This window comes from Cebus imitator, unplaced genomic scaffold (assembly GCF_001604975.1).
Source record: "Cebus imitator isolate Cc_AM_T3 unplaced genomic scaffold, Cebus_imitator-1.0 Scaffold741, whole genome shotgun sequence".
NCBI lineage: Eukaryota > Metazoa > Chordata > Mammalia > Primates > Cebidae > Cebus > Cebus imitator.
The window spans coordinates 424,033-451,298 of record NW_016108056.1 but is presented as its reverse complement, the minus strand read 5'-3'; the positions used below and the strand labels follow the sequence as shown (position 1 = coordinate 451,298).

Genomic DNA, 27,266 nt, shown 5'->3' with positions numbered 1-27,266 from the left:
GAAGGAAGAGACAGATTTAAGAGCTTAAGACAAAGGATCAATTCATTAGGGTCTTGTAAATCAGTGAAAGGAGTTTGTATTTTATTCTCCCCATAATGAAAAGCTATGAGCTGCTCAAGGAAGGGAATGGCCAGGCAAGGTGGCTCACGCCTGTAATCCCAGCACTTTGGGAGGTGGAGGCAGGAAGATCACTTGAGGTCAGGAGTTTGAGACCAGCCTGGCCAACATGGTGAAACCCCATCTCTACCAAAAATACAAAAATTAGCCTGGCATGGTTGCGCATGCCTGCAATCCCTGCTACTCATTAGGCTGAGGCAGGAGAATCACTTGAACCTGGGAGGTGGAGGTTGCCGTGAGCCAAGATTGTGCCACTGCACTCCAGCCTGAGCAACAGAGTCAGACAACTCTCACTCAAAAAATAAATAAAAAATAAAGGAAGCAAATGATATTGTCTGATATTACACTTGGAGAAAATCCCACCAGCTGAGTGGAGAAGATGTAGAGGGCAGGAAAGGCCCAGTGAACAACAGTTTGCTGCGCCCAGGTTTTAGTAGCAAACACGGTAAGAGAGGGTTGCTTGGGATTAAATTTTTGAGGTAGAAGTATGACAGGACTTGCTGCAAAAAATTAAGTGTAGGGTGTTAAAAAAGAAATATTAGTAAAATGGACACCTGGATTTTTAGTCTGAGCAACTGGGTGGCAACAGGTCACTTACTGCACTGGGGAAGCTCCAGAGAAGAACAAGAGCTCTACCTGGGACATGGTAAGCTTGGGGAGACTCTAAAACATCTAAGGGGAGATACTCGGTTGTGTAGATAAGGAAAGGCCAGGGCCAAAGAAATATGTTTGAAAGTTGCAGAAGATAAAGAAGTGTTTCAGGAAGGGGAGGGTACGAAATGTGTTGAAGACTGCTAAGAGATTAAGATGAGGACTGAAAATTGACCATTGGATTTGGCAACATGGAAGCTGTTGGTGATCTTGATAAAAGAAAATTCTGGAGTGGTAGGGACAATTGGAAAAAATGGGAGATAAAAAGTGGAGACAGCAAGTGTCAACTAGAGGACATCAGGGATTTAGGCCAAGGCCCAGCTTATCTCAGGTAACACCTCTGTTCTATCCCCAAATGTCACCACCCCCCATCATCCACCACACCGTTTCTATGCTGAAAATATTCAGAAGACTGAACTCTCTCTGTCAGTGCCCCACTCAGCACATCTGCAGTGACATGGGAGATCAGGGATTGATGGAAACCCAGCTCTCCCTCCTGTGAGCCCCTGGATAAGCAGACAGGCAGTGTCCTCACTGGAACACTTTCTTTCTAAAAAGCAAACCAACCATGGAGATCAATGACTTCACTGGCATAGCCTCTAGAATTCTCCAGGAGTATCTACATTTAACAGGAAGCTGAGATTTCATGCACGGGCATTAATTCCCAGGATGAGATTCTAGACATGAGGAACGGAGACCCTCAAACCCCTCATGCCATCTGTAACCAAAGAGATCTTTCATGAGTGGGGAGGCAATAGTTATCCCAGAGAAAAAAAGGTGTCAGGAGGTTGGCCAAGGGCAACGAGCTTAAGGAGAGAAAGAGAACACATCAGGCACTGGGGATCCAGACAGAATTATCTGGCCCATGACACTCCCTCAGCTCAGGGTTACCCAGGGAAACCCCAAGAGTCATGGATTCCCAAATCTCCAGCAGGGTGGAGGCACAACGCCAGCTGGAGAATGATTATGGGCCCCACAGAGGCTGAGACTTCCAGGTAGGAAAGAGGGTAACAGCAGATCCTCACCTGTGCCCAACAGCCCCTTCCCTAGCGGGATGATCATTTCGCCTCCCTGGGTAAGTGCCCCACGCAGTGCCAAGCAGCCTTTGGCCTTTCCCTGATGCATCTAGAACCTGCCAAAAACAAGAGGTGAAGAAAAACAGTGGGCAGATCAGGGCCCACTCAGGGCCTTAGGACCTCTTGCTATGTTGGGAGGCAGTACCTGTCCGTGGGCATAGGAGAAAAGAGTCCAGGAGAGGGGTTCCCAAATCTCTACTATTGCATTTACAGAGTTGTGATTCAGATGTCATTAAGCTGGCTGGACAGGGAGAAGGGTTGGGAAGGAGACAGAGAATGTTGGACAATTTCTGCCAAATAAAATTGCACATAACAGAACAAGGCAAGTATGTATATACAGACTGCGCAAACCTGTGATGTGTGGTGTAAGTATGTTGTGGGGGATATGTGTCAGGTTATAAGTGTGGTGGTTATGTGATAGGCATGTCTGTGGTGTGTCTAATAGGATGGGGTTTGTGGGGTGAAGGATGGGGTGAGGCAGTAGATAGTGTGTACAGGCTTGTGCGTTTGCATGCAGTGTAAATCAGCGGGGCATCACAGCCTCCACACTGTCTATGGTCAGCATCTCTCAGGCTCCTGTTAATGGGTCCCATCACAGAGCCCACAGACAGCTGCCTGCATCCTCCCCAACACACACACACAAACACACACGCACACGCACACATGCATACACACACACACACACACACATACACAACCATGGGCAGCTCCCATTAATACTATAGACAAAACAAAAAATCTGAAAGAACAAAAGCCAGTTTATTGCCTGGCTGTGCTCCTCCAGACCTCTCTGATCCAATAAAGGCTGTCCTTCTCCCATTTCCCACATGCCCCATTAGGCTCCAGAATCCCAACTCCCTTGACCCACGATGTTAAAGCTACCCCTCAAGATCTGCTTTCTGTTCCACTCAGCCTTTAACGGCACCACCTCTTGCATCCAGGGGTCATGGGGTGACCAGTCCTGAGCCAGCCAGCCACACCCCGCCAGTTATCCTCTGTCCATCTAGCCAGTTAACCACAGGTTATCTCTTCGCCAATCCACATGCCCATTAGCTGATCAATTTGCCCACTGGCCTGTCTCTCTAAGGCTTATTGGAGGCATAGGGATGGTTTTATGGTTTTAAAAAGAGCCACAGGAAGGGGAAACAGAGAGTTGCTTAATAGGTATTGAGTTTTCATTTTGCAAGATGAAAAAATTCTAAAGCTTTGTTGAATATACTTAATCCTGAGACATACACTAAAAATGGTTAAAATAGTAAATTTTATGTTATATGTTTTCACCATAATTAAAAATAGTGTTTTTTAAAAAGAACTTCATCCCCTCTCTGTGACCCCATGGGAAGTTACTGTCTTTCTCAAGGATCCTCTGTGGGAGGCTTTGAAGAGGATAGCGGTGACTTCAGGGCCGGTGTCTCTCTGAAGATGGTCCCAACTGTGTCAGGATGTGTGGGAAGAGGAAGAGGGAAATTAACAGAGTCAGAGTAGAAACAGGGAAGGAAGAGCAGACAATCTGGAAGAAACTTGCCTCTCCACCCTCACCAATGACATCTTGAGGCAAAATCTAATTAGAGGACTGAGAGGGAAGAAATGCTCACAGTGTGAAAAGGTGCAGTAAGTATGGACGGAGGGAGAGGCCCAGATGAGGACGGGGGGATCAAGGAGGCCAGAAGGAAGCAGAGTGAGAAAAGGCTGAGGGATTAAAAAAAAACCCTTTTGGCACAATGTACAATGTACACTATTTGGGTGACGGGTACACTAAAATGCCAGACTGCATCACTATATAATTCATCCATGTAACCAAAAACCACTTGTACCCCCAAAGCTATTGAATTTTTTTAAAGAGTCCCAGTTTCATCAAGAGAAGGAAGGTTGGTATTGCCACTCATGTGTCCAGCTAGAGGAATCCAAAAACACAACATAGCGAGACCCATAAAAATGTCCACATGCTTAGTCAATAATATTGCTTCCAGAAATTTACCCTAAGGTAATAAGCTAACAGAGGCAAACTGAGACACACACAGAAATATTGTTTGCATCATTATCTACCATAGCAAAAAAAGATAGGACAGCTAAAAGTGGAAGAAGATGAGGAGTGTTTGCTAAATGTTAGTGGAGAAATTCAATGGACTACTACAAGAAAGTTTTTTGAAAGACTGTTCAGAATACCATGTGGTCTCGTGGCAAAATGCTTACAGCAAATATTAAAAAAGGAAAAGAAGGCCAGGCACGGTGGCTCACACCTGTAATCCCAGCACTTTGGGAGCCCGAGGCAGGTGGATCACGAGGTCAGGAGTTCAAGACCAGGCTGACCAACATGGTGAAACCTCAACTCTACTAAAAATATAAAAATTAGCTGGGCGTGGTGGCACACACCTGTAATCCCAGCTACTCAGGAGGCTGAGGTAGGAGAATTGCCTGAACCTGGGAGGTGGAGGTTGCAGTGAGCCGAGATTGTGCCACTGCACTACAGCCTGGGCGGCAGAGTGAGACTTCGTCCCAAAAAAAAAAGGAAAAGACGACAAAACGGTATATACACTATGACTACAAACATAGAAAATGGGTTTGCAGGGGGACAAAGACTTGAGGGTGATATATAAGAAAAAAAAGAATTTAAGGTGATAGAATAACAATGAGTTTATTCCAAATATTTCTTAAATATTTTTAATTGAAAAAAACACCATTTTTAAAATTTGAAAATATCAGGATCTATTTTGTGTTATCGACATCTGAAAATTGTTGGGTTTTTTTTTCCTTTTTAATCAGCCAGCCCGAAATGTCATGAAGATTTATTGACATAAGTAGAGAGGACTAATGAACTCAGATACTCCTTCTGTCCAAACTGACTACATGCAAGTTCATCTCCCAAAAGTGTAGGGTGAGGCTACTGGCCTCACTAGAGATAGAGTAAGTATGTGGTTGAAACCTCAGGCTTGAAATTACAATTCCGGTTCTGCTGTTCACTGACTTTGTGATCTTGGATAGGTCATTTAAAGCCTCACAACCCTGATTCTTTAACTGCAATGACAAAATAACAATTGTCACTAATGTTGTTTAAAAAAGTCAACTGAGATACCACATAATCCCCAGCACACAGCACTCTTTAAACATAAGCTAGAATAAATGGCTTAAGGCCAAATATATATATATATATATATACACACACACACACACATATATATATATACATATATATATATATATATATAGTAAGAGGGCAGAGTGAGGGTGGGATGACAGTTAAGTGTAATGGGTAGAACTTTGAGGCTCTTTCCTAAATGTGAAGATAGCTAGACTAACCTCTTGAGTAGGTCAATGGAGGCGATCAAAGCTCCACAAATCTTGGAACCAGGACTTCTGAAAGTCCACTCCAGGTTCCTGTCTTTGTCTAACTAGCTGCCTAAATTTAGGCAAATCACTTAACCGTTCTATTTATCAGTTCCGCTACCTTTATCACTGAGATTCGTTCACTCATCTAATAAATGTTTAATGAACACTCAGCATGGTCCAAGTACTGAGCTTGTTTTTCCGGTGATTAACCTCTACGGCAGTTTTTGATAACTCGGTGGTTAAGATCACAGGCTCTGGAGTTAGGCAGGCCTGGATTTGAGCCCAAACTCTCTTACTTACAAAATGTATGACATTGAGAAAGTTACTTACACTGTCTGGGTTTCCCTTTCCTTATCTGTAAATGGAGAAAATGAAGGTTTCTATGTCATAGTGTAATTAGGAAGATCCAATGACTTAATGAATGTTTAGCCCTTAGCATGGTGCCTGGCAGGAACCAAGCACTTGGGAAACATTACAGCTGCTAAAACAGGCAACTGCCTCCCCACCACGTCCTGCAGGATCTCACAGTGGAGTCATAACTGCTGAGACCAAAGCACAAGCAACATCTCATGAAAGAAGAGATAAATGTCTTCCTCAATTACTCAAGGGCTCTCAGTGCAAGAGGATTAAACATTGTATGAAATACTAAGCATTTAGCCAAGACAAATACATTATAGCCTTTTCCTACAGGCAGAAGAGGCCATAGCTAGAAAGGGCTACCTCAGTAGGTGGTGAGTTCCCCATCACTGCAGATGTGCAAACAGACACTGCACAGCACCCTTCTAAAATGTTGAAGATAAGATCCAAGTATAGTCATATGGAAATATATGTTCCTAAACATCACTCTTAATCTTGAAATGCCATGGATAATTATTTCTGAGCCTGAGGATCACAGAAAGCTGCCACCGAGATAGCAGAACTTGAGTGAAGGCTCGAAGTATGATGGGATTTTAATACAACGAATAGAAATATTCTCTGCAAGGAGACACTATGGCAATGCATGGAGGCCTGAGAGAACAGGGTGTGCTGGGACAGAGCAGCTAGTGTGGCTGATCGCAGGGGCCCAGATAAGAGAAGAATGGAGGAATCAGGGCAGGTGTCAGAATTCCAATGATACCATTGGGCGCTATTATTAAAAATAGTCATATCACTGTGACATTAAATCTACAGCTCACCATGGTGAACATTAGACACCAGCTTGGGACAGTCCCTAGTGCTACACAGTTTCTTTTGGGCCTCAGCATCCATTTAGAGAGTACAAAGGGGCCTAGGTCACAGCAGTTGCTCCACCCTTCACTCTGGAGAGAGGCCCAAAGACCAAAGCTAGAGTCTCTACATATGGGAGTCAGGCCCCAAACACAGGACCAGAGCACAGGAAACAGTGAAAAAGGTGTCGAATGTGGAGTCAACAGACTTGGACTGAAGTCCCAGGCCTGCCACTTTCTAGATACTACTACAGTCACATTATCTAATCTCTCTGAGACCCATGGCTCATTCATAGAGAAGGTATTCATTCTCTCACTTGATTTTCAGAGGAACTGTGCGGAAAGTGCTTTACCAAATTACAGAAATGTTGATTGTTATTTCTAAATAACTTCTCTTCTTAGCTATGTCTCAGATTCTGGCCTGGAGTGATGACTGGGGTAAACCATACTACGCTACCTGAATTTCTCCTTCTTGGATTCTCCGACCTGAAGGCCCTGCAGGGCCCCCTGTTCTGGGTGGTGCTTCTGGTCTACCTAGTCACCTTGCTGAGTAACTCCCTGATCATCCTCCTCACGCAGGTGAGCCCTGCCCTGCACTCTCCCATGTACTTCTTCCTGCGCCAAGTCTCAGTGGTGGAGCTCTTCTACACCACTAACATTGTGCCCAGGACCCTGGCCAATCTGGCCTCCCCGCATCCCCAAGCCATCTCCTTCCAGGGCTGTGCAGCCCAGATGTACATCTTCATTGTCCTGGGCATGTCGGAGTGCTGCCTGCTCATGGCCATGGCCTATGACCGATATGCTGCCATCTGCCAGCCACTGCACTACTCCACCCTCTTGAGCCCGCAGGCCTGCATGACCATGGTGGGCACCTCCTGGCTCATAGGCATCATCACAGCCACCACCCATGCCTCCCTCATCTTCTCTCTGCCCTTCCCCAGCCACCCAATCATCCCACACTTTCTCTGTGACATCCTGCCAGTACTGAGGCTGGCAAGTGCTGGGAAGCACAGGAGTGAGATCTCCGTGATGACAGCTACTGTAGTGTTCATCATGGTCCCCTTCTCTCTGATTGTCACCTCTTACATCCGCATTCTGGGTGCCATCCTAGCAATGGCCTCCACCCAGAGCCGCCGCAAGGTCTTTTCCACCTGCTCCTCCCATCTGCTCGTGGTCTGTCTCTTCTTTGGAACAGCCAGCATCACCTACATCCGGCCCCAGGCAGGCTCCTCTGTCACCACAGACCGCATCCTCAGTCTCTTCTACACGGTCATCACACCCATGCTCAACCCCATCATCTACACCCTTCGGAACAAGGATGTGACGAGGGCCCTGCAACACCTGATGAAGAGGCAGAGCCCCTTGCCCTGAAGAGACTCAGAGGACATCTGCTGACTCACTCATTGCTCATCCTGCCGGCCTTTAGGGGCTGGGTTTAAACCCAACCATCACAGAAACCATGCAGCACCTCAAAGGAGAAAGCTTCCTGGAAAAAAGTACTGAAATAAAACAGAGATAAATCTATGTATTACCTCAGTCCACAGTCCACACTCACTATCAGAGCATGGGTTATTAGGTCAAAGTAGAATGAAAGGGATTGCTGCCTTTGAGAAAGAACATTTATTTGGCATCTTCTAGATTGTTCTGGATCCCTGAGCAGTGATTGCCATGGCTGCACTGGTAGTCAGAAGTCTGTGTCAGTCATGAAAGCAGGTGTCTATAAACTTGACATCCAACTAAGTGACCCACCCAAAGCCTGTGGAGGAGTTTACCTAGCCCGTGCATTACATTTTCTTCTACCTGCATCTGAGCCTTCCTCTACTCAGTGGAACATCTGTTCTGCCCTTGGCCTTTAGGAGAAGGTGCATCTGAGGCTTCCAGTCATAAGGCTCTGTCCTTCCCAAGATACCAGCACAAAAGGGAAGATGTCGGATAGTATCAAAAAAGACCAGGTTAAACAACAGGAAAAGCTATCTGCCAGGAGAGCCTATACATGATTCCCAGAAACACAATGGGTTGTCCTGTTCTGGATGCTTGTAGAAGAGAGTTGATCAGGGATTCCAGAAGACCCGCCAGCTTGAGAGGCAGGATCCACAGAGCTGAAGCTAACTAGGGAGCCGGAAGCAGGACATGGTAGAAGCAAAGCACTCCCATCCCTCCGTGCTGAGGTGCCACCAGCTTCCCACCTCCCTTGGGCCAGGGACAGAAGTTTCTCCTGCTTTATTCTCTGGGGTCCCTCGTAGCTAGATAGTAGCAGAAGGCCAAGGCAAAAAGACAGGCTGTTTTAGTTCCCCTCTATTCCCTCACCTCTCACACACCATTACCACCTACGTGTTCTCTAGCTAAGAAATGCCAGAAGCTCTGGCTCTCAGTGAGGAGAGACCCCCAACATTTCATTAATAATGTGAGCTGTTCAGGAAATGATGGGAACCCTACTTCTCTCACCACCCCTGTGATCTTCAAAGAGTCCTTATCCATCACAGAGACTCTGCTCTTGTGCTAAGGAGTATTCAACCATGGGAATGGGTGTGTGTTCTGTAGCCCAGCCTCTGCACCCACTTTTTTTTTTTTTTTTGAGACAGAGTTTTGCTCTTGTTGCCCAGGCTGGAGTGCAATGGTGTGGTCTTGGCTCATTGCAACCTCCACCTCCCAGGTTCATGCAATTCTCCTGTCTCAGCTTCCCGAGTAGCTGGGATTACAGGCATGCCCGGCTAATTTTGTATTTTTAGTAGAGACAGTTTCACCATGTTGGCCAGGCTGGTCTCAAACTCCTGAACTCAGATGATCCACCTGCCTCAGCCTCTCAAAGTGCTGGGATTACAGGCATGAGCCACTGTGCCCAACCCCACTTCTAAGTTTAACACTGTGCCCAACCCCACTTCTAAGTTTATTTCCCACAAATCTCCCCAGGCCCAGACAGGCTTTTATATCTCTATGCCTTTTCATAAGCTGTCCTGCCAGAAATTCCCCACACACATCTTATCCAAAATACATACCTGGCAAACCCCTATTCCTCCTGTAAGACCCAACTCAAGAAATTCCTCACATCCCAGACATATTTCATTACTCCTTCTTTTATGTCACTACTATTATAAGCCTTTTTGCAACGAATTGTAACTCTTTTTCATATTTCTTTATCCACTTCTAAACTGTTAAAAGCCTGAAGACAGGGAAAGAGTACTAAGCCCTCATCTCACCCGAAATAGCTCAATAAATGTTGATTTATTTAATGAATCACTCAAATATAATAATGCTTGCTTGTAGAATCATTTTGTAAACTCTAAAATGTTATATAAAATTCTGCTTATATTAATCTGTCACAGTAGAGTTATAAAAATAAAAACAATTCTGTTTATTAAACTATTAAACCTCATGTTCTAACTGTCTCCCATTGAGGTTCAGAAATACCAGTCCAGCCTAGGGCCACCTAAATCACTGAGCATGCTCTGCTCTGAAATAGCCCACAGGAGGGCTCTTTCCTACCCTCTCCACTGTGGACTTCTGACATCAACCATAAGTGGTTACCACATGTCTGACTGGACAACACCATCTCCCTGGTATCATTGTCCTGCTCCCAACCTGTGCCATCAGCCTGGTCCCATGCCACCTTCCCTAGCCCTGGCACTCACCCCTAGACTGGGTAAGGCCCTGAGACTATCTTGGGTAGGATCTGGAGAGTAGACACTCAACACTTACTGTGGCCACGCAGCATTTGACTCTCTTTCACCATTTGGGGAATTCTCTACTTTAGAAGAATGGTGGGAAGAAAGACCACCTCTTTCCGTGGAGCCGAGATGGCTTCATGGCCTCTGGGGCATGTGGTCTGGTTCCACCGACCAAATGTTCCCATGCCTGACTCTGACCAATTGGCTGGTGCCCACAAGCAGCAAGGAGCACTGTGTACTTTCAGGGACAGCACAAAAGGCTGCAACAGGAAGCTGCCAGGCTAGACATGGCATCTGGTCCCTGGTGGCAGCACCAGTGGCTCACTCAAGTTTGTGTTTGGGAGTAACTCCTGGAAGCTTTGCCTCCGGCATGGTCTCCAGCCCTCCCAATAACTCTGTGAACTAACCTGCATTTTTTTAATAAATTATATTGTGCTTCATCATTTAGGCAGCTTCTGTTGTCAAGAATTTTAACTGATACAATAGATTTGGAGGCCGGAGGTAGTAGAGGGAACTCTTAACCCTGGTGTACTAGAAAGAAAGTGGTCTGGGTCCTGTGTAGAGAACAGCTAAAGGGAACTTGGGGGTCAGAGAACATCTGCAGACAAACAGACACAGAGAAAGAGAGCCAGAAGCCATACAGCACTCCTGATTCAGAAAATAACTGATAAGGTCCCTGCCCTCCCAAGACTCAATCTAAAGCAAGTAGGGGTCAGGGAATGGAGTGGAGAAAAAAAAATCAGCAGAAACATAAATCCCAGAAGGCTTCCTGGAAGAAGTAGCTCAATGCAGTACTTCCAACCTTTCACACATCATGGGGCATGCAGACAGCACTAATATTTGAGTGGCACACCAGGGAAAACTAAACGAGACTTTAAGGTATCTAAATAGGGCTTGATGCAAAAAAAAAAAAAAAAAAATGTATTGCACTCTCTTTTTACTATGTAATTATAATTTTAAAATTATAAATAGCATAATAAAAATATGGATCAATAGAGAAATCTTTGAATATTAATTTTATATAAAATGTTCAAAACACAACGTGGTTCTGTGAACATAATTTTGGCACTGTGTAACATTTTGGCTAACAGTAGGCCACATATAAGACCTACCATTCCCATAAACTTATGAAAAATTCCTATGGCCTAGGGACATTGTAGCAGTTGTCATGTAACAAAGTGCATTACTCAGGTGTTTGTTGCGATGCTGGTGTCAACAGACCTACTGTGCTGCCAGTCATATAAAGTATAGCACATATAGTAGTATGCAGTACAGAATACTTGAATAGTGATAATAACCAACTATGTTACTGGTTTATGAATTTGTTATACTATACTTTCATTATTATTTTAGGGTGTACTTGTTCTACTAAAAACAAAAAAAAAAGTTAACTGGCCAGGTATGGTGGCTCACGCCTGTAATCCCAGCACTTTGGGAGGCCGAGGCAGGCAGATCACAAGGTCAGGAGTTCGAGATCAGCCTGGTCAACATGGTGAAACTCCGTCTCTACTAAAAATACAAAAAAATTAGCTGGGCATGGTGGTACATGCCTGAAATTCCAGCTACTCGAGAGGCTGAGGCAAGAGAATTGCTTGAACCTGGGAGGCGGAGGTTGCAGTAAGCCGAGGTCATGCCACAGCACTCCAGCCTAGGTAACAGAGCAAGACTCCGTCTCAAAAAAAAAAAGAAAAAAAATATTAACTGTTAAACAGCCTCAGGCAGGACCTGTAGGGGGTGTTTCAGAAGAAGGCATTGTTATCACAGGAGATGACAGCCCACGTGTGTTACAGTTCCTGAAGACCTTCCAGTGGGACAAGACGTGGAGGCAGAAGACAGCAATATTGATGATCCTGACTCTAGGCTGACTGTGTTTTTGTCTTAGTTTTTAAAAAATAAAAATTGTAAATATAGAAAAATTATTATAGAATAAGGATATAAAGAAAGAAAATGTTTTTGTACAGCTGAACAATGTGTTTGTGTTTTAAGACAAGTGTTATTACAAGAGTCAAAAAGTTAAAAAGTTGTCCGGGCACAGTGGCTCATGCCTGTAATTCCAGCACTTTGGGAGGCCAAGGCAAGTGGATAATCTGAGGCCAGGAGTTCGAGATCGCCCTGGCCAATATGGCGAAACCCTATCTCTACCAAAAATACAAAAATTAACTGGGTGTGGTGGTGCATGCCTTGAGAGGTTAAGGCAGGAGAATTGCTGGAACCCAAGAGGCAGAGGTTGCAGCGAGCCAAGATCACATCACTGCACTCCAGCCTGGGTAACAGAGTGAGACTTCATCTCCAAAAACAAAAAAATGTTTAAAAATTTTAAAAGTTTGTAATGTAAAAAAGTTATAGGAAATAGGGTTATGTATTATTGAAGAAAGAAAAATATTTTCTTATAAATTTAGTGTAGATAAAGTGTAGTGTTTATAGAGTCTACAGTAGTGTAAAGTAATGCCGCAGGCCCTCACCTTCACATCACTCACTCACTCACTCATCCAGAGCAGCTTCCAGTCCTGCAAGCTCCATTCATGGTAAGTTCCCTCTACCATATGCACCCTATACTATATACACCAGGAATATGGTTGCAAAGGAGAATAAAACACAATCCAGTGAGAGAGACAAATTAACAGGCAGTTATAATTCTATAATTTCTCATGAGATATATAGTAAAATAGCAGCAAGACAGGATATTAAGAAGAGGACCCCAAGCCAGTCTCAGAGGGATGGAGAAGGCTTCAAAAGGGAGAGGATATCTTAACTGAAGTCTGAATAACCAGAAGTTATCCAGGACACAAAGCAAGAAAATGTTCAAAGACAAACCTAGGCACATGAAAATTTTAAAGAGGTTCTCTGAGCAGTCAGCAATTTATGAATTAGGCAGCACCAGACTGCAGAGCAGTTTAGGACTCCACTGGAAGGTGCAAGAGAGGAAACTTACCAAGTGAGAGCAAGACAAAGAAAACATGTGGGACTGATGAGAGTGGCAAGCCCCTGGTTAAAGATTAGTTGGCAGCTCCTGATTGGTAAAGTCTCTAGTTTTGTTTTACTGTTACATTAGGCTTCACTTTGCTTACACAGAAACTTAAAGCGCTAGAGCCACCCCAGGGTAATGGCTTCCCAGTTAATTTTTTTTTTTTAACAAAAGGGAATTGAATGTGCCAAGGCCCATAGGTGAGACAGGGCACAGCCCACTCTAGGAACTGCAGCAAGGGGGAGCGTTGAGAGAAGAAGGAGTGAAGAGTGACCATAGCTGCTGGGGTTTGAAGAGGTCCGACTGACCAGGCAGCTCTCCCTTTCGGGCTCTCCATCAGCTGGGAAATACGCACTGGAGTCAGGGAGCAGAGCATCAGCTTTACTACTAACAAAGCTGAACAGCAGGATGTGGCTTGAACCTACAGTCAAAATAAGTCTCATGAAGTTGCTCTCATTCCTGGAAGTAGAGAGTAGAATGGTGGTTACCAGAGCCCCGAATAGGAAGTGGGGAAAGGGACACAGGGAGAGATACGTCAGTGGATATAAAGTTACATTTAGAAGGAATAAGTTCCAGTATTCTATTACACCAAAGGGTGACTTCAGGAAACAATATTGTATTGTAGATTTCAAAATAGCTAGAATAGAGAATTTTGAATGTTTTCACCACAAAGAAATGATAAAGCCATAAAGTAATTATAAATTTAGAAAGGAGGATTTTTTTTTTTTTTCTGAGACAGGGTCTCACTTTGTCACCCAGGCTGGAATACAGTGGTATAATCTCAGCACTGCAACCTCAACTTCCTGGGTTCAAGTGATCCTCCAGGCTCAGCCTCCCAAGTAGCTGGGACTACAGGTGCATGCCACACACTCAGATAATTTTTTTTGTTTTTTGGGGCTTTTTTTTGTAGAAACGGGGTTTCATCATGTTGCCCAGGCTGGTCTCAAACTCCTGACCTCGTGATCTGCCCACCTCAGCCTCCCAAAGTGCTAGGATTATAGGCATGAGCCACTGCCCCCAGCAGGAGTCTTTATTTTTTTTTTTAAGTTCATTCAATTCAAAATAATCCTCTCCAATTTTACTGAGGTGGCTGATCACATCCACAACCAAATCCGCCTCTAAACTGGAATTGGGCTGCTGACCCAGCCTCAGCCTCTACTTTCTTGTCGGCACCAGGTGGCACAGCACTCCGACTGTAGGTATCTCTGTCGGCTTCCCCTCTTGGGAGTCTTGCAGGCAGCTCACCCTCCAGACCTTTAGACCAAGGACTGCCAGTCTCTGGATGGCTGCGGCGTAGGGTGACAGGCACAATCTCTTGGGGCAGATGAAGGTAATCATGGAGATGCTGGATACGCTCACTGGTAAGGTACCAGTATAAATGTCTGCAGGCAAACTGTTCCTTCACTAGGCTTGGGACTTGAGAGACTGCACGGCCTTCATGACATGAAGGTTGGGCATATTCTTGTCTGCCTGCTCTGGGTGGTTAGGCATGTGGGCATCCTTCCTGGCGACCATGACTCCCTTCTTAAAAAGGAGTTCATAAATGGCAATCCGGCTCTTCTTAGGCATCAACATCTTGGCGGCTATAGGGTCCAGGGCCGGGGCTAGGAGGCTTTATTTTTAGAAAACTGTTACTGCATGTAAGGTGGCCATTCTAACAGGCTGGAAAGCATAGGCCCCAGCCAAAGGCCAAAAGACAGGTACTTCCAGGGAGAGGCAAGTGGAGCAGAGATTTATGTGTTCAGCAGGCTGGCCAAGTATATACCCTCAGTAGGTTACAGGAGGAGCTAGGAATATTCCTGAAGGTGGGCCTAACATGTATGTGCTAAATAAACATGTATGTAGCATATGACTCATGTTCACCTTGGGGTGCAAATTTAACATTTAAATGCATTACAGTTTAGGCCCTTACAACAAAAAGTGAAGCAGAGACACAAAGGCATTAAAGTGTGCAGCCTCTGTAAACTAGCCAGAACCAGTCCCTGGGCAGTGGTCTTATCAGGAGAAAGTTACTGAAATCAATCATTTGGCCAGTCAAAGCAGTAGTTATGGCTTGTGAACAGGGGAGTCAGCCAGTCAGTGTCTGGTGGTGGAGGAGCTACAACTGTTTTACTATTGCTTATCTTGTTTAGCTGCTAGAGAAAAAGGAAAACCTTGTAGCAGTTAGAACATAGTTCACTCTTTAAGTGTAGGAATGTATGACTTAACCTTTGCCTGGTATGGCCTTAAGTCCTGTTCATAATTTGGTATCTTATTGCCACAAAGAGTCTATTCTGTCAATCTCACGGTCTCGATTTTAACATTAATGCTGGTCAATTATTGTGTCTAAACCATAGAAGGAAGGAGGTATAATAAAGCATGTCTGACCTCCCATTCCATCATGGCCAAGGACTCAGTTTTTAAGTTTCCTCAGTGGTTGGGGGGTTAGGATTTCACCTTTATTTTACAATATGCTAAATATCTTGTTTTACTTATTACACAAATGTTTACACGTACTGAAACATTACACTGTACCCCACAAATATGCACAATTTTTTATTATACATTAAGTTCTGGGATACATGTGCAGGTTGTACAGGATTGTTACATAGGTATACACATGCCATGGTGGTTTGCTACATCCATCCCCCCGTCATCTACATTAGGTATTTCTCCTAATGTTAGCCCTCCCCAATCCCCCCACCTCCTGCACAATCATTATGTGTCTATTAAAATAACAAGCTGGTGGCTCATGCCTGTAATCCCAGCACTTTGGAAGGCCAAGGCAGGAGGAAGGCTTAAGGCTAACAGCTTGAGACCAGCCTGGCCAACATAGTGAGACCCTGTTCTTTAAAATTTTAAGTTTTTTAATTAAAATAATAAAACAAAATAAGTGTTATACCCCTTGCATTCATCACTATCTTCCAGTTACAAACAGAGGATTGGTACAAATTACAGGTCACTCCACGCAGGGTCTCACCATTTGAAGGGAAAAGAGTACATGTGACCAAAGGCAGGCCAGTCTGAAAGAAAAACCAAGAAGGCAAAAACGCTTTCTACAGTACCATGAGTAAGTAAAGTCATTCCTCCACCTGTGAAGAAGCAAGTGAGGGGCCAGAGAGGAAGGCAGGAAGTGTTTCTACCCTTATTTCCCTCTGAGAGTGGAATAAAAATCCCTTCACCTTGTGGAAAACCTAAGGATCAGGATAATTACTAGTGCTCCCACCTCCACTGGGTACAGACCATAAGGATGTTGTGGGTCACTTGAGAACTTGGGGCTGATCCTCTGTAACAAGATCAGATTTGAGTTTTTAAAAGATCATTGTAGCCGTGATATAGAAAACAGATATCAGAAGCACCAAAAAGAGACACAGAGACCACAAACCAGTCCAAGAGTCAGGGTGCTTAGCTGCAAACAGATTCCACTCTGATCATCTTAAGCAGAGACGAATTATTCAAAGATTTCACAGTGCACAGCATCTCCAAAGGGGCCAGGTTCCCCAGCCGCATGGCCAGGATGACACTTAGCACCCACAAGGACAGCTCCAGTGTCAACTCCACGGCCCTGACAGCACAGTTCACACAGCACTGCCCAGTGCCTACAGCTGTCTCTTGGGATGACATGCCTGGGCTCTGCCAGATGCTTTCCCCACAAGCTCATCAGATGGTGAATTTTGCACCCTCCTCTGTAGAACTGGAAAAGCAATTTACCTTGGGGAAAGGAGACCAGTGAGGCATAAAACTTCCCAAACATTGAAAGGGTGTTCAAAAGGCATTGGACAGACAGAAAAAAAGACAAATGTCCCCCAGAGACACTAAACATGGACAGGAACAACCTGTACCAGCCACTGCAAAACATACCAAATTGTAAAGACCATCAACACTTTGAAGAAACTGCATCGACTAATGTGCAAAATATCCAGCTAGCATCATAATGTCAGGATCAAATTCACACATAACAATATTAACCTTAAATGTAAATGAGCTAATGCCCCAATTAAAAGATACAGATTGGATTAAGAGCCAAGACCCATCAGTGTGCTGTATTCAGGGGATCCATCTTACATGCAAAGACACATATAGGTTCAAAATAAAGGGATGGAGGAATATTTACCAAGCAAATGGAAGACAAAAAAAGCAGGGGTTGCAATCCTAGTCTCTGATAAAACAGACTTTAAACCAACAAAGATCAAAAAAGACAAAGAAGCACATAACATAATGGTGAAGGGATCAATGCACAAGAAGAACTAACTATCCTCAATATATATGCACCCAATACAGGAGCACCCAGTTACATAAAGCAAGTTCTTAGAGATCAACAAAGAGACTTAGACTCCCACACAATAATAGTGGGAGACTTTAACACCCCACTGTCAATATTAGACAGATCAATGAGACAGAAAATTAATAAGGATATTCAAGACTTGAACTTCAGACCAAGCAGACCTAACAGACATCTACAGAACTCTCCACCCCAAGTCAACAGAATATACATTCTTCTCAGCACCACATTGCACTTATCTAAAATTGACCACATAATTGGAAGTAAAACACTCTTCAGCAAATGCAAAAGAATGGAAATCATAACAAACAGTCTCTCAGAACACAGTGCAATCAAATTAGAACTCAAGATTAAGAAACTCACTCAAAAACTGCACAACCACATGGAAACTGAACAACCTGCTACTGGAAAACTACTGGGTAAATTACAAAATTAAGGCAGAAATAAAGAAGTTATTTGAAACCAATGAAAACAAAGACACAACTTACCAGAATCTTTGGGACACGGCTAAAGTAGTGTTTACAGGAAAATTTATAGCACTAAAGGCCCAGAAGAGAAAGCAGGAAAGATCTAAAATTGACACCCTAACATCACAATTAAAAGAACTAGAGAAGCAAGAGCAAAAAAATTCAAAAGCTAGTAGAAGACAAGAAATAACTAAGATCAGAGCATAACAGAAGGAAATAGAGACATGAAAAACCATTCAAAAAAATCAATGAATCCAGGAGCTGGTTTTTTGAAAAGATTAACAAAATAGACTGCTAGCCAGACTAATAAAGAGAAAAAGGGAGAAGAATCAAATAGACACAATAAAAAATGATAAAGGGGATATATCACCACTGATCCCACAGAAAGACAAACTACCATCAGAGAATACTATAAACACCTCTGCGCAAATAAACTAGAAAATCTAGAAGAAACTAGAAATCTAGAAATTCCCAGACACACACATCCTCCCAAGACTAAACCGGGAAGAAGTCGAATCCCTGAACAGACCAATAACAAGGTCTGAAATTGAGGCAACAATTAATAGCCTACCAACCAAAAAGAAATCCCAGGACCAGATGGATTCAGAGCAGAATTCTACCAGAAGTACAAAGAGGAACTGGTACCATCCCTTCTGAAACTATTCCGAACAATAGAAAAAGAGGGACTCCTCCCTAACTCATTTTAAGAGGCCAGCATCATCCTGATACCAAAACCTGGTGTTAAGTACCAGCCCCAACCCTGTTCGTGGGTACCCTGAGCCCCGGCAGTGACAAAGGATTGAGAAAGGAAATAAAGACAAAGACACAGAAATAGAATTTCACAGCATGGGTCCAGGGGACCAACATAAAGCGTGAGGACCACATTGGCCCTGGGTTCTGGTTTCCACAGGTTTTTATTAGGTGCACATACTCATTAATTGAGGGGTGGAAACCAGGGGGGTTATTGGGGGAGGCCTTGAAACTATGGGGAGAGGACTTGAAACTGTTGTGGGGCAAGATAGCCAGGGGGAAAAGCATGTGTCATTAGAATACAATGGAACAGCTAATTCTTCTAAGGAATGCTTAACTAGTACACCAAGTTTTACCACTGATAATTATTGATATGCAGCTGCACTGGAACACAGCAGGTAGGGTGCCACCAGGTCTGATCACACACAATGCATAAAGGGGGTTTTATCTGCCCAACACTATGGACATAGGGAAACCAAGATTACCCCATATTCTGAGAACATAGGCAGAGCAGAAGGTGTTCTACTATCTCTGCCCGCAAGGCCTTCCTGCCTCGCCAGCTCCGGTCTACAAAGACCCTCCCAGATCTTATGAGCAGAGGTCACCAACCTTTCCCAGGTGCTTACACCAGGCCTCTTTACGAGATCCCTGTGCAGATCCCATGTTGGAAAAAAGTTCGTGGCACCAAGGCAGTGTTTTCCTCCCTTGCAACCACACTGTGGATGTGCCACAGTTAATGGGGCGCTCTCAGATGGTGTAACTTTAGGCCTCCCATTACCACTTTTGCTCATGCTTTTACAAGCCACAAGCTGTTTTCTTTTGTGCTGTGCTTTTCCTTCACTATTGTTTATTTCAGGGCATAAACTTCAGCTACCATAAACTGTACAAGCTAATAAGCAAAGCAAACTTATATTTGTTTAATCAGTAATAGTAGAGACAGCATATGTCTGCCCTGGTCATATGGGCCCACACCTGACAGAAACACAACAAAAAGAAAATTTCAGGCCAATATCCCTGATGAACGTCGATGCGAAAATCCTCAACAACATACTTGCAAACCGAACCCAGCAGCACATCAAAAAGCTTATCCACCATGATCAAGTCGGTTTCATTGTTGGAATGCAAGGCTGGTTCAACATACAGAAATCAATAAATGTAATCCATCACATAAACAGAACCAATGACAAAAACCACGATTATCTCAGTAGATGTAGAAAAGTCCTTTGATAAAATTCAACACCCCTTCATGCTAAAAACTCTCAATAAACTAGGTATTGATGGAAGGTAACTCAAAATAATAAAAGCTATTTATGACAAACTCACAGCCAATATCATACTGAATGGGCAAAAGCTGGAAGCATTCCCTTTGAAAATCAGCACAAGACAAGGATTCCCTTTTGTACCACTCCCATTCAATGTTGGAAGTTCTAGCCAGGTCAATCAGGCAAGAGAAAGAAATAAAGGGTATTCAAATAGGAAGAGAGGAAGTCAAACTGTCTCTGTTTGCAGATGACATGATTGTATATTTAGAAAACCCCATCATCTCAGCCCAAAATCTCTTTAAGCTGATAAGCAACTTCAGTAAAGTCTCAGGATACAAAAATCAATGTGCAAAAATCACAAGCATTTTTATACACCAAGAACAGACAAACAGAGAGCCAAATTATGGGTGAACACCCATTCACAATTGCTACAAAGAGAATAAAATACCTAGAAATACAACTTACAGGGGATCTTAAGAACCTCTTCAAGGAGAACTACAAACCACTGCTTAAGGAAATAAGAGAGGACACAAACAAATTTTTAGAATTCCATGCTCATGGATAGGAAGAATCAATATCATGGAAATGACCATACTGCCCAAAATAATTTACAGATTCAATGCTGTCCCCATCAAGATACCATTGACTTTATTCACAGAATTAGAAAAAACTACTTTAAATTTTACATGAAACCAAAAATGAGCCTATATAGCCAAGACAATCCTAAGCAAAAAGAACAAAGCTGGAGGCATCACACTACCTGACTTCAAACAATACTACAAGGCTAAGTAACCAAAACAGCATGGGACTGGTACCAAAATAGATATATAGACTAATGGAACAGAACAGAGGCCTCATAAATAACTCCACACATCTACAACCATCTGATCTTTGACAAATCTGACAAAAGGAAGCAATGGGAAAAGGATTCCCTATTTAATAAATGGTGTTGGGAAAACTGGCTAGCCATATGCAGAAAGCTCAAACTGGATCTCTTCCTGACACCTTATACAAAAATTAACTGAAGATAGATTAAAGATTTAAATATAAGACCCAAGACCATAAAAACCCTAGAAGAAAACCTAGGCAATACCATTCAGGACATAGGCATGGGGAAAGACTTCATGACTAAAACACCAAAAGCAATGGCAACAAAAGCCAAAATTGACAAATGGGATCTAATTAAACTAAAGAGCTTCTGCACAACAGAAGAAACTATCACCAGAGTGAACAGGAAACCTACAGAATGGGAGAAAACTTTTGCAATCTATCCATTTGACAAAGGGTTAATATCCAGAATCTACAAGGAACTTAAACAAATTTACAAGAAAAAAACAAATGACCCCATCAAAGACTGGGTGAAGGATATGAACAGACACATCTCAAAAGAAAACATTTATGTGGCCAACAAACATATCATATTAGTAGTAATTATAGTATAACTGAAATAGATTAGTAAACATTATTATTTACCTAGCACTGTGCTAAGCAGTTTTCATATATTCATTTATTTATCCGGTCAACAAATATTTCTTGAACATCTACTATGTGCCAGGCACTAGGGATACACTGGTAAACAAGACAGGCAGTTTCCCTCCTTCCCCCTTTATGGGACATCCCATTTTAGTGAAGGGAGACAAGCCATAAACAAGTTAATTTATATAGTAAGTGATGATGCAGCATAGAATGACTGAGGAAGTTTACGTTTTAATCCTCACAACAATCCTGTGAAACAGAAACTACTGTTGTCATGACTTTACAGATGCAGAATTTAAGGCACAAAGATGTAAAGAAAACTCCCACTATCTCAGATGGTAAGTGATGATCAGGATTTAATCTTGGACCTGCCTAACACCAGAACCAAGCTCTAAACCACCATACCATAGTGCTAACTACAACCCAGCCTTCTAGTCAACCTTCCTTAGCCAGCTCCTTATCTCTACTCCTAGACTTTGCATTAAAATAACTCTGTTCTCCTCTTTGAAGTCCCCTATTCCCAAGAACAGACATGGGCTTTTTGCTCCCTAATATTCATAGTGTACTTCCATTCAAAATACGTCCCACCCAATCCTTGGTAAACTGAGGAAAAATCAGTTTGTGTCCTCATTGAATCCTTTCTGCATCATAAGAACATTAAGTATCTATACCTTCCCCATTCTTCTCTTCCTGCACCATCTCCCAACTCATTTCTGACTCTTAGTCCATTTCCCTATCCTGAAACTTGTGGGGAAAGAGGGGAAAGACACTCATTTGGACTGTAAAGCAATAAAAATTTTTGCAAACTTTGGCAAAATGTTTCAAATGCTCTAAAACTATACATACATACATTTTGACCCAGCAATTCGCTTTCTAGAAGTTTGTGCCAAGGAAAGCATAAAATAATATATAAAGATGTAAGTGCAACAATATCCATCTCAGTAATATTTACAAGAAAAAATGTTAAATTCCAGTGATGGAATATTGTTTAAAATTTTGTACATCCAAATAGTAGAATATTATATGGATATTAAAATCATGCTTTAGAAGTCTGCTGATGTAGAATAATGTTATAATTTAATAAAGTAGTAAATAACTGTTATCAAGCAGCTTAGACAATTTAATCCCATTTTTAGTTTTTAAAAATTTATATATATATACACATATATATACATATATACATATATATTCATTTTCTCTATATACATACGTTTTCTCTGTACATATATGTGTATATATGTATATATATACAGCGAAAATGAATATATATGTATATATGTGTATATATAGGTATATATAAATATTTATATATATACACATATACAAATATATATGTACACATATATATAAATATACACATATATACACATATATACATATATATACACATATACAAATATATAAATACATATATATATATATATATAAACACACACACACACAGAGAAAAATCAGAATGCAATAATTTCCCAAGGACCTTATTAACAGCAAAGTGTTAATATTTTGTTTTCTTCTGGATGCAAAATTCTCTGCAATTTACCCTGTAACCTTTGTAAACTGAAAATCAATGTTTTTTTAATTATAGAAATGAGGCATTTATTAAGAGAGTGACCTGAAAACTATTATTTTCCTGATTTTCTTTTTTATTTAACTTTTAAGTTTAGGAGTACATGTGCAGGTTTGTTACATAGGTAAACTTGCGTCATAAGGGTTTGTTGTACAGACTATTTTGTCACCCAGGTATTAAGCCTAGTACCCATTAGTTATTTTTGCTAATCCTTTCCCTCCTTCCTCTGAAAGACCCCAGGATGTGTTGCTCCCCCTATGTGCCCATGTGTTCTCATCATTTAGCTCCCACTTATGAGAACATGTGGTATTTGGTTTTCTGTTCCTGTGTTAGTTTGCTAAAGATTATGGCCTCCAGCTCCATCCTTCTTCCTGCAAAGGACATGACCTTGTTATTTTTATAGCTGCATTGTATCCCATAGTGTATATAATGGTTAATACTGAGTGTCAACTTGATTGGATTGAAAGATACAAAGTATTGATCCTGGGTGTGTCTGTGAAGGTGTTGCCAAAGGCGATTAACATTTGATTCAGTGAGCTGGGAAAGGCAGACAGACCCACCCTTAATCTGGGTGGGCACCATCTAATCAGCTGCCAGTGCAGCTAGAATATAAAGCAGACAGAAAAACGTGAAAAGATGAGAGTGGCCTAGCCTCCCACTCTACATCTTTCTCACATGCTAGATCCTTCCTGCCCTTGAACATCAGACTACAAGTTCTTCAGTTTTGGGATTCAGATTGGCTCTTCTTGCTCCTCAGCTTGCTCATGGGCTATTGTGGGACCTTGTGATCATATGAGTTAATACTAATAAACTCTCATATACATATATATATCCTATTAGTTCTGTCCATCTAGAGAACCCTGACTAATACAGTGTATATGTATCACATTTTCTTTATCGAGTCTACCACTGATGAGCATTTTGGTTGATTCCATGTCTTTGCAATTGTGAGTAGTGCTGCAATGAACATATGTATGCATGTGTCTTTAAAACAGAACGATTTCTGTTCCTTTGGGTGTATACCTAGTAATAGGATTGCAAGTCACGTGGTATTTCTGTTTTTAGGTCTTTGAGGAACTGCCACACTGTCTTCCACAATGGCTGAACTAATTTACACCCCCACCAGCAGTCTAGAAGTGTTCCTTTTTCTCCACAACCTCACTAGCATTTGTTTTGTTTTTGTTTTTTGCTTTTTAGTAAAAGCCACTCTGACTGGCATGAGATGGTATCTCATTGTGGCTTTGATTTGCATTTCTCTAATGATCAGTGATGATGAGCTTTTTTTCCTATGCTTGTTGGCTGCATGTATGTCTTCTTTTGAAAGGTGTCTGTTCATGTCCTCTGCCCACTTTTTAGTAGGATTATTTGGTTTTTTTCTTGTAAATTTAAGTTCTTTATAGATGCTGGATATTAGACCTTTGTCAGAAGCATAGTTTGCAAAACTTAAGAAAATCAGTGTTGTTTAAAAGGTCTTCATGTACTGTGCCTTGAGAGTGATTTCCCCACTGTGCTGCTCCCTTCTGTGGCTTATTGCTGTCGGAGAGCTTATTCACAAGCAAGAACTGACTTCTCAAAAAAAGTAAAATGACACTGGATCTCTCTGGCAGTAAATTAAGGTGGATTCCTAACATCATGGACAGTTTGCAAGAACCAAAATTGTCATTCTGGGGAGTCTAACAACCAGATTACATTTCCCAGCAGAGAAGAGAGATGAATGTGCATTTCTACCCTAGGATCACAGGAGCATATGAATAGCAAATCAGTAAGCAGGGGGTGGCAAAAGTTGAGTAGAGAATACCAACATCTGAGGGATCGCAAGAGAGAAGTTGTAAGTCAGGGGCGAAGTAATTGCACAGATGCCACCAGACTTAAAGCAGCACCAAGCAAGATGCAGCACCTGAACTTCCAAATCAAGTCAACTACTCCCTGCCCCTGTTCCTTCCCTGCTGCTTCAGACGCCCAGATTGGACATCACACCTGAAGTAAAGGAGCTCTTGTTGCACCAAAGATGACAGATGTAAGAGAGAAAGGTTTGCAATGAGTGGTCTCTGGGAGAAGGAAAAAGAGCAACGTCTCAGGAAGCATAGGCCCAAGAAGGCACCCTGACCCTCAGCAAAGACCAGGACCCACCTACCTCGTCAGCCTTCTTTCAAATGTGTGTTTTCCCAGCTGTGCATCTACAAACAAGACAGGTCAAGGTCACAGGAACAGGCCCCGGAAACGCAGCCTCTGGGCAGCATGTCCAAGGATCAGGCCTTTGTCTCCAAGAACTCAGAGAATCAAGGTCTCCAAAGGTATCTCCTTAGGAACCACTTCATGGCCCCTATGACCTCCTTGTTCTTGGAGTGTAGACAGAAGAGCTGAACACAGGGGTGACAACTGTGTAGAAGAAGGCAAGTCTCTTGTCCATGTTGTGAATGGAGCCCGCCTGAGGCCTCATATACACAGTCGTCTCAATCCCAAAAAAGAGTCTGACTACAAACCAGGGGATGAGGGACAGGCAGAGCAGGTAGCGGACACTTTGGGATGCCCCTGAAATGTCGCAACCACAAAGATGGTGGCAAGAATACTGCTCAGGTACGGTGGTTCACGCCTGTAATCCCAGCACTTTGGAAGGCCAAGGTGGGTGGATCACTTGAGGTCAGGCGTTCGAGACCAGCCTGGCCAACATGGTGAAACCCCATCCCTACTAAAAAATACAAAAATTAGCTGGGCGTGGTAGCGGGTACCTGAAATCCCAGCTACTCAGGAGGCTGAGGCAGGAGAATAGCTTGAACCCGGGAGATGGAGGTTGCAGTGAGCCGAGATCGCGCCACTGCACTCCAGCCTGGGCAACATGAGTCAAACGGCATCTCAAATAAATAAATAATACAAGCAAAGGAGGGGACGATACGTAAGAAGGGGCCAGCATAGAGACCGTCTGACGGTTGAGATTCCCCCCTTCAGCCCAGAAGTCTCAGCACAGGCCGGGTATCACGCGGGAAGTGGCGGGTGGTGCTGGCGCCGCCGCAGAAGGGCGAGGGGAAGGTGGAGCAGGCGCGCGAGGCCCGAGCTCCTCAGGTGGTAGAATGCAGCGGCCGGCAGATGGCGGCACAGAGGCGGAGGCCGTGCGCAAGCGCAGTCGGCGATGCCAGGGAGGGCTAAGAAACCCAGCCGCCGGAAGCCGCCGGCAAGTGGGCTGGCGCTGCCGGGTACCGCACGCGAGACTGCCGCTGTGATGTGGGAGCTCCCCCAGGGAGAAGTGGCGCAGGAGGAAGCGCGTGGGCGCACGCAGGCAGAGTCCGCCAGTGCGTGGACGAAGATCAGAGAGTTCCCTAGCAGGGTCACCAGGTGGATGCCGAGCACTCCCCAAAACTGAGGGCCCCGGAGGGAAGCAAAACCTGAGAGCACCAACCAAACAAGCCCAGTCATGCTGTGCCATTGCCACCGCCATGTCCCCAAGGCCAGACTGGAGGACCCAGGCAGAGGCAGGCTCGTTCGGCTCCAGGAGGCATCCAGCCAAAGGCAAACGCCGTAGAGGGAAAGCTGTGGGAGAGGCTACAGGAACTGCCCAGCTCTCCTTCCCGCCAAGAAAACCCCTCTGAACAGGAAGAAGATAAGCCAGGGGAGTTGAGGGGAAATGGCAGGACCTTACTCAAGGCTGGGGGCTTAACAGACACCAGGGTGGTTCCACACACCCGAGTTCTGGGCTCTACGAACAAAGAGCTGAGACCGGCAGGACAGCTGCCTCTGAGAACGTGGTTGAGAATATGGGCAGAAAAGTGGGTGAGTAGACAGAATAAAGCTGGCAGGAGATCGGAGGAAAAATGGATCCACCATGAGGCGGAGAGTGAGTGAGAGAAGACAGGATCGAAGACCAGGGTAGAGAGGCCTGCTGGGGCTTTACCCTCCTGGGCAGCACTCACAGCTGCTCAATCTTCCCAAGAGCCTGGCTCCCAGAGCAGAGAGTGGGGAGGAAAAGTAGGCAGGGCAGGATGAAGAAGGGGGAATAAAGTTTTGCCCAGGGACCAGGAAAAAGGACTTTCTCCTGCCTCATCACCATGCCTAAGCTCCTGGGTCTGGGGTCTCCATCCCAAAGACAGTGGAGAGACAACATGAGAAGTGGGCTGGGATGTATTTGGGGGTCCCTCAGCAAGGCCTGAATGGAGCTGGGCACAGAAACCAAGTGTTTCAATGCCTTGGCCAATTTCTATCTGCTGAACTGCCCAGCCCATTCCCCAAAGGGCTACCTTCTGCCCCTGTGGCCCATGTGCAGAATTAGTCCCTAGCTTAGCTGCTTTCTTTTTTTTTTTTTTTTTTTTTTTAATGAGACAGGGTCTCTCTCTGACACCCAGGCTGGAGTGCAGTAACACAAACACAGCTCACTGCAACCTGAAACTCCTGGGCTCAACTGAGCCTCCCACCTCAGCCTCCCAAGTAGCTGGGACTATAGCATGCACCACCACATCTGGCTAATTTTGGAAAGTATTTTTTTTAA

The 27,266-nt window shown here is 43.6% G+C and overlaps 1 protein-coding gene and 1 pseudogene across 1 annotated transcript; one reads left to right on the top strand and one right to left on the bottom strand.

Moving 5' to 3' along the window:
* The first annotated feature begins 6,779 nt into the window (after positions 1 to 6,779).
* Positions 6,780 to 7,857, top strand: LOC108296796 (olfactory receptor 10P1). Its single transcript, XM_017519382.2, has one exon. The coding sequence runs from the start codon at positions 6,806 to 6,808 to the stop codon at positions 7,745 to 7,747; it is 942 nt and encodes a 313-aa protein (XP_017374871.1). The 5' UTR covers positions 6,780 to 6,805; the 3' UTR covers positions 7,748 to 7,857.
* A 6,199-nt stretch (positions 7,858 to 14,056) lies between these two features.
* On the bottom strand, positions 14,057 to 14,581 carry LOC108296795 (annotated as a pseudogene).
* Positions 14,582 to 27,266: the final 12,685 nt, after the last annotated feature.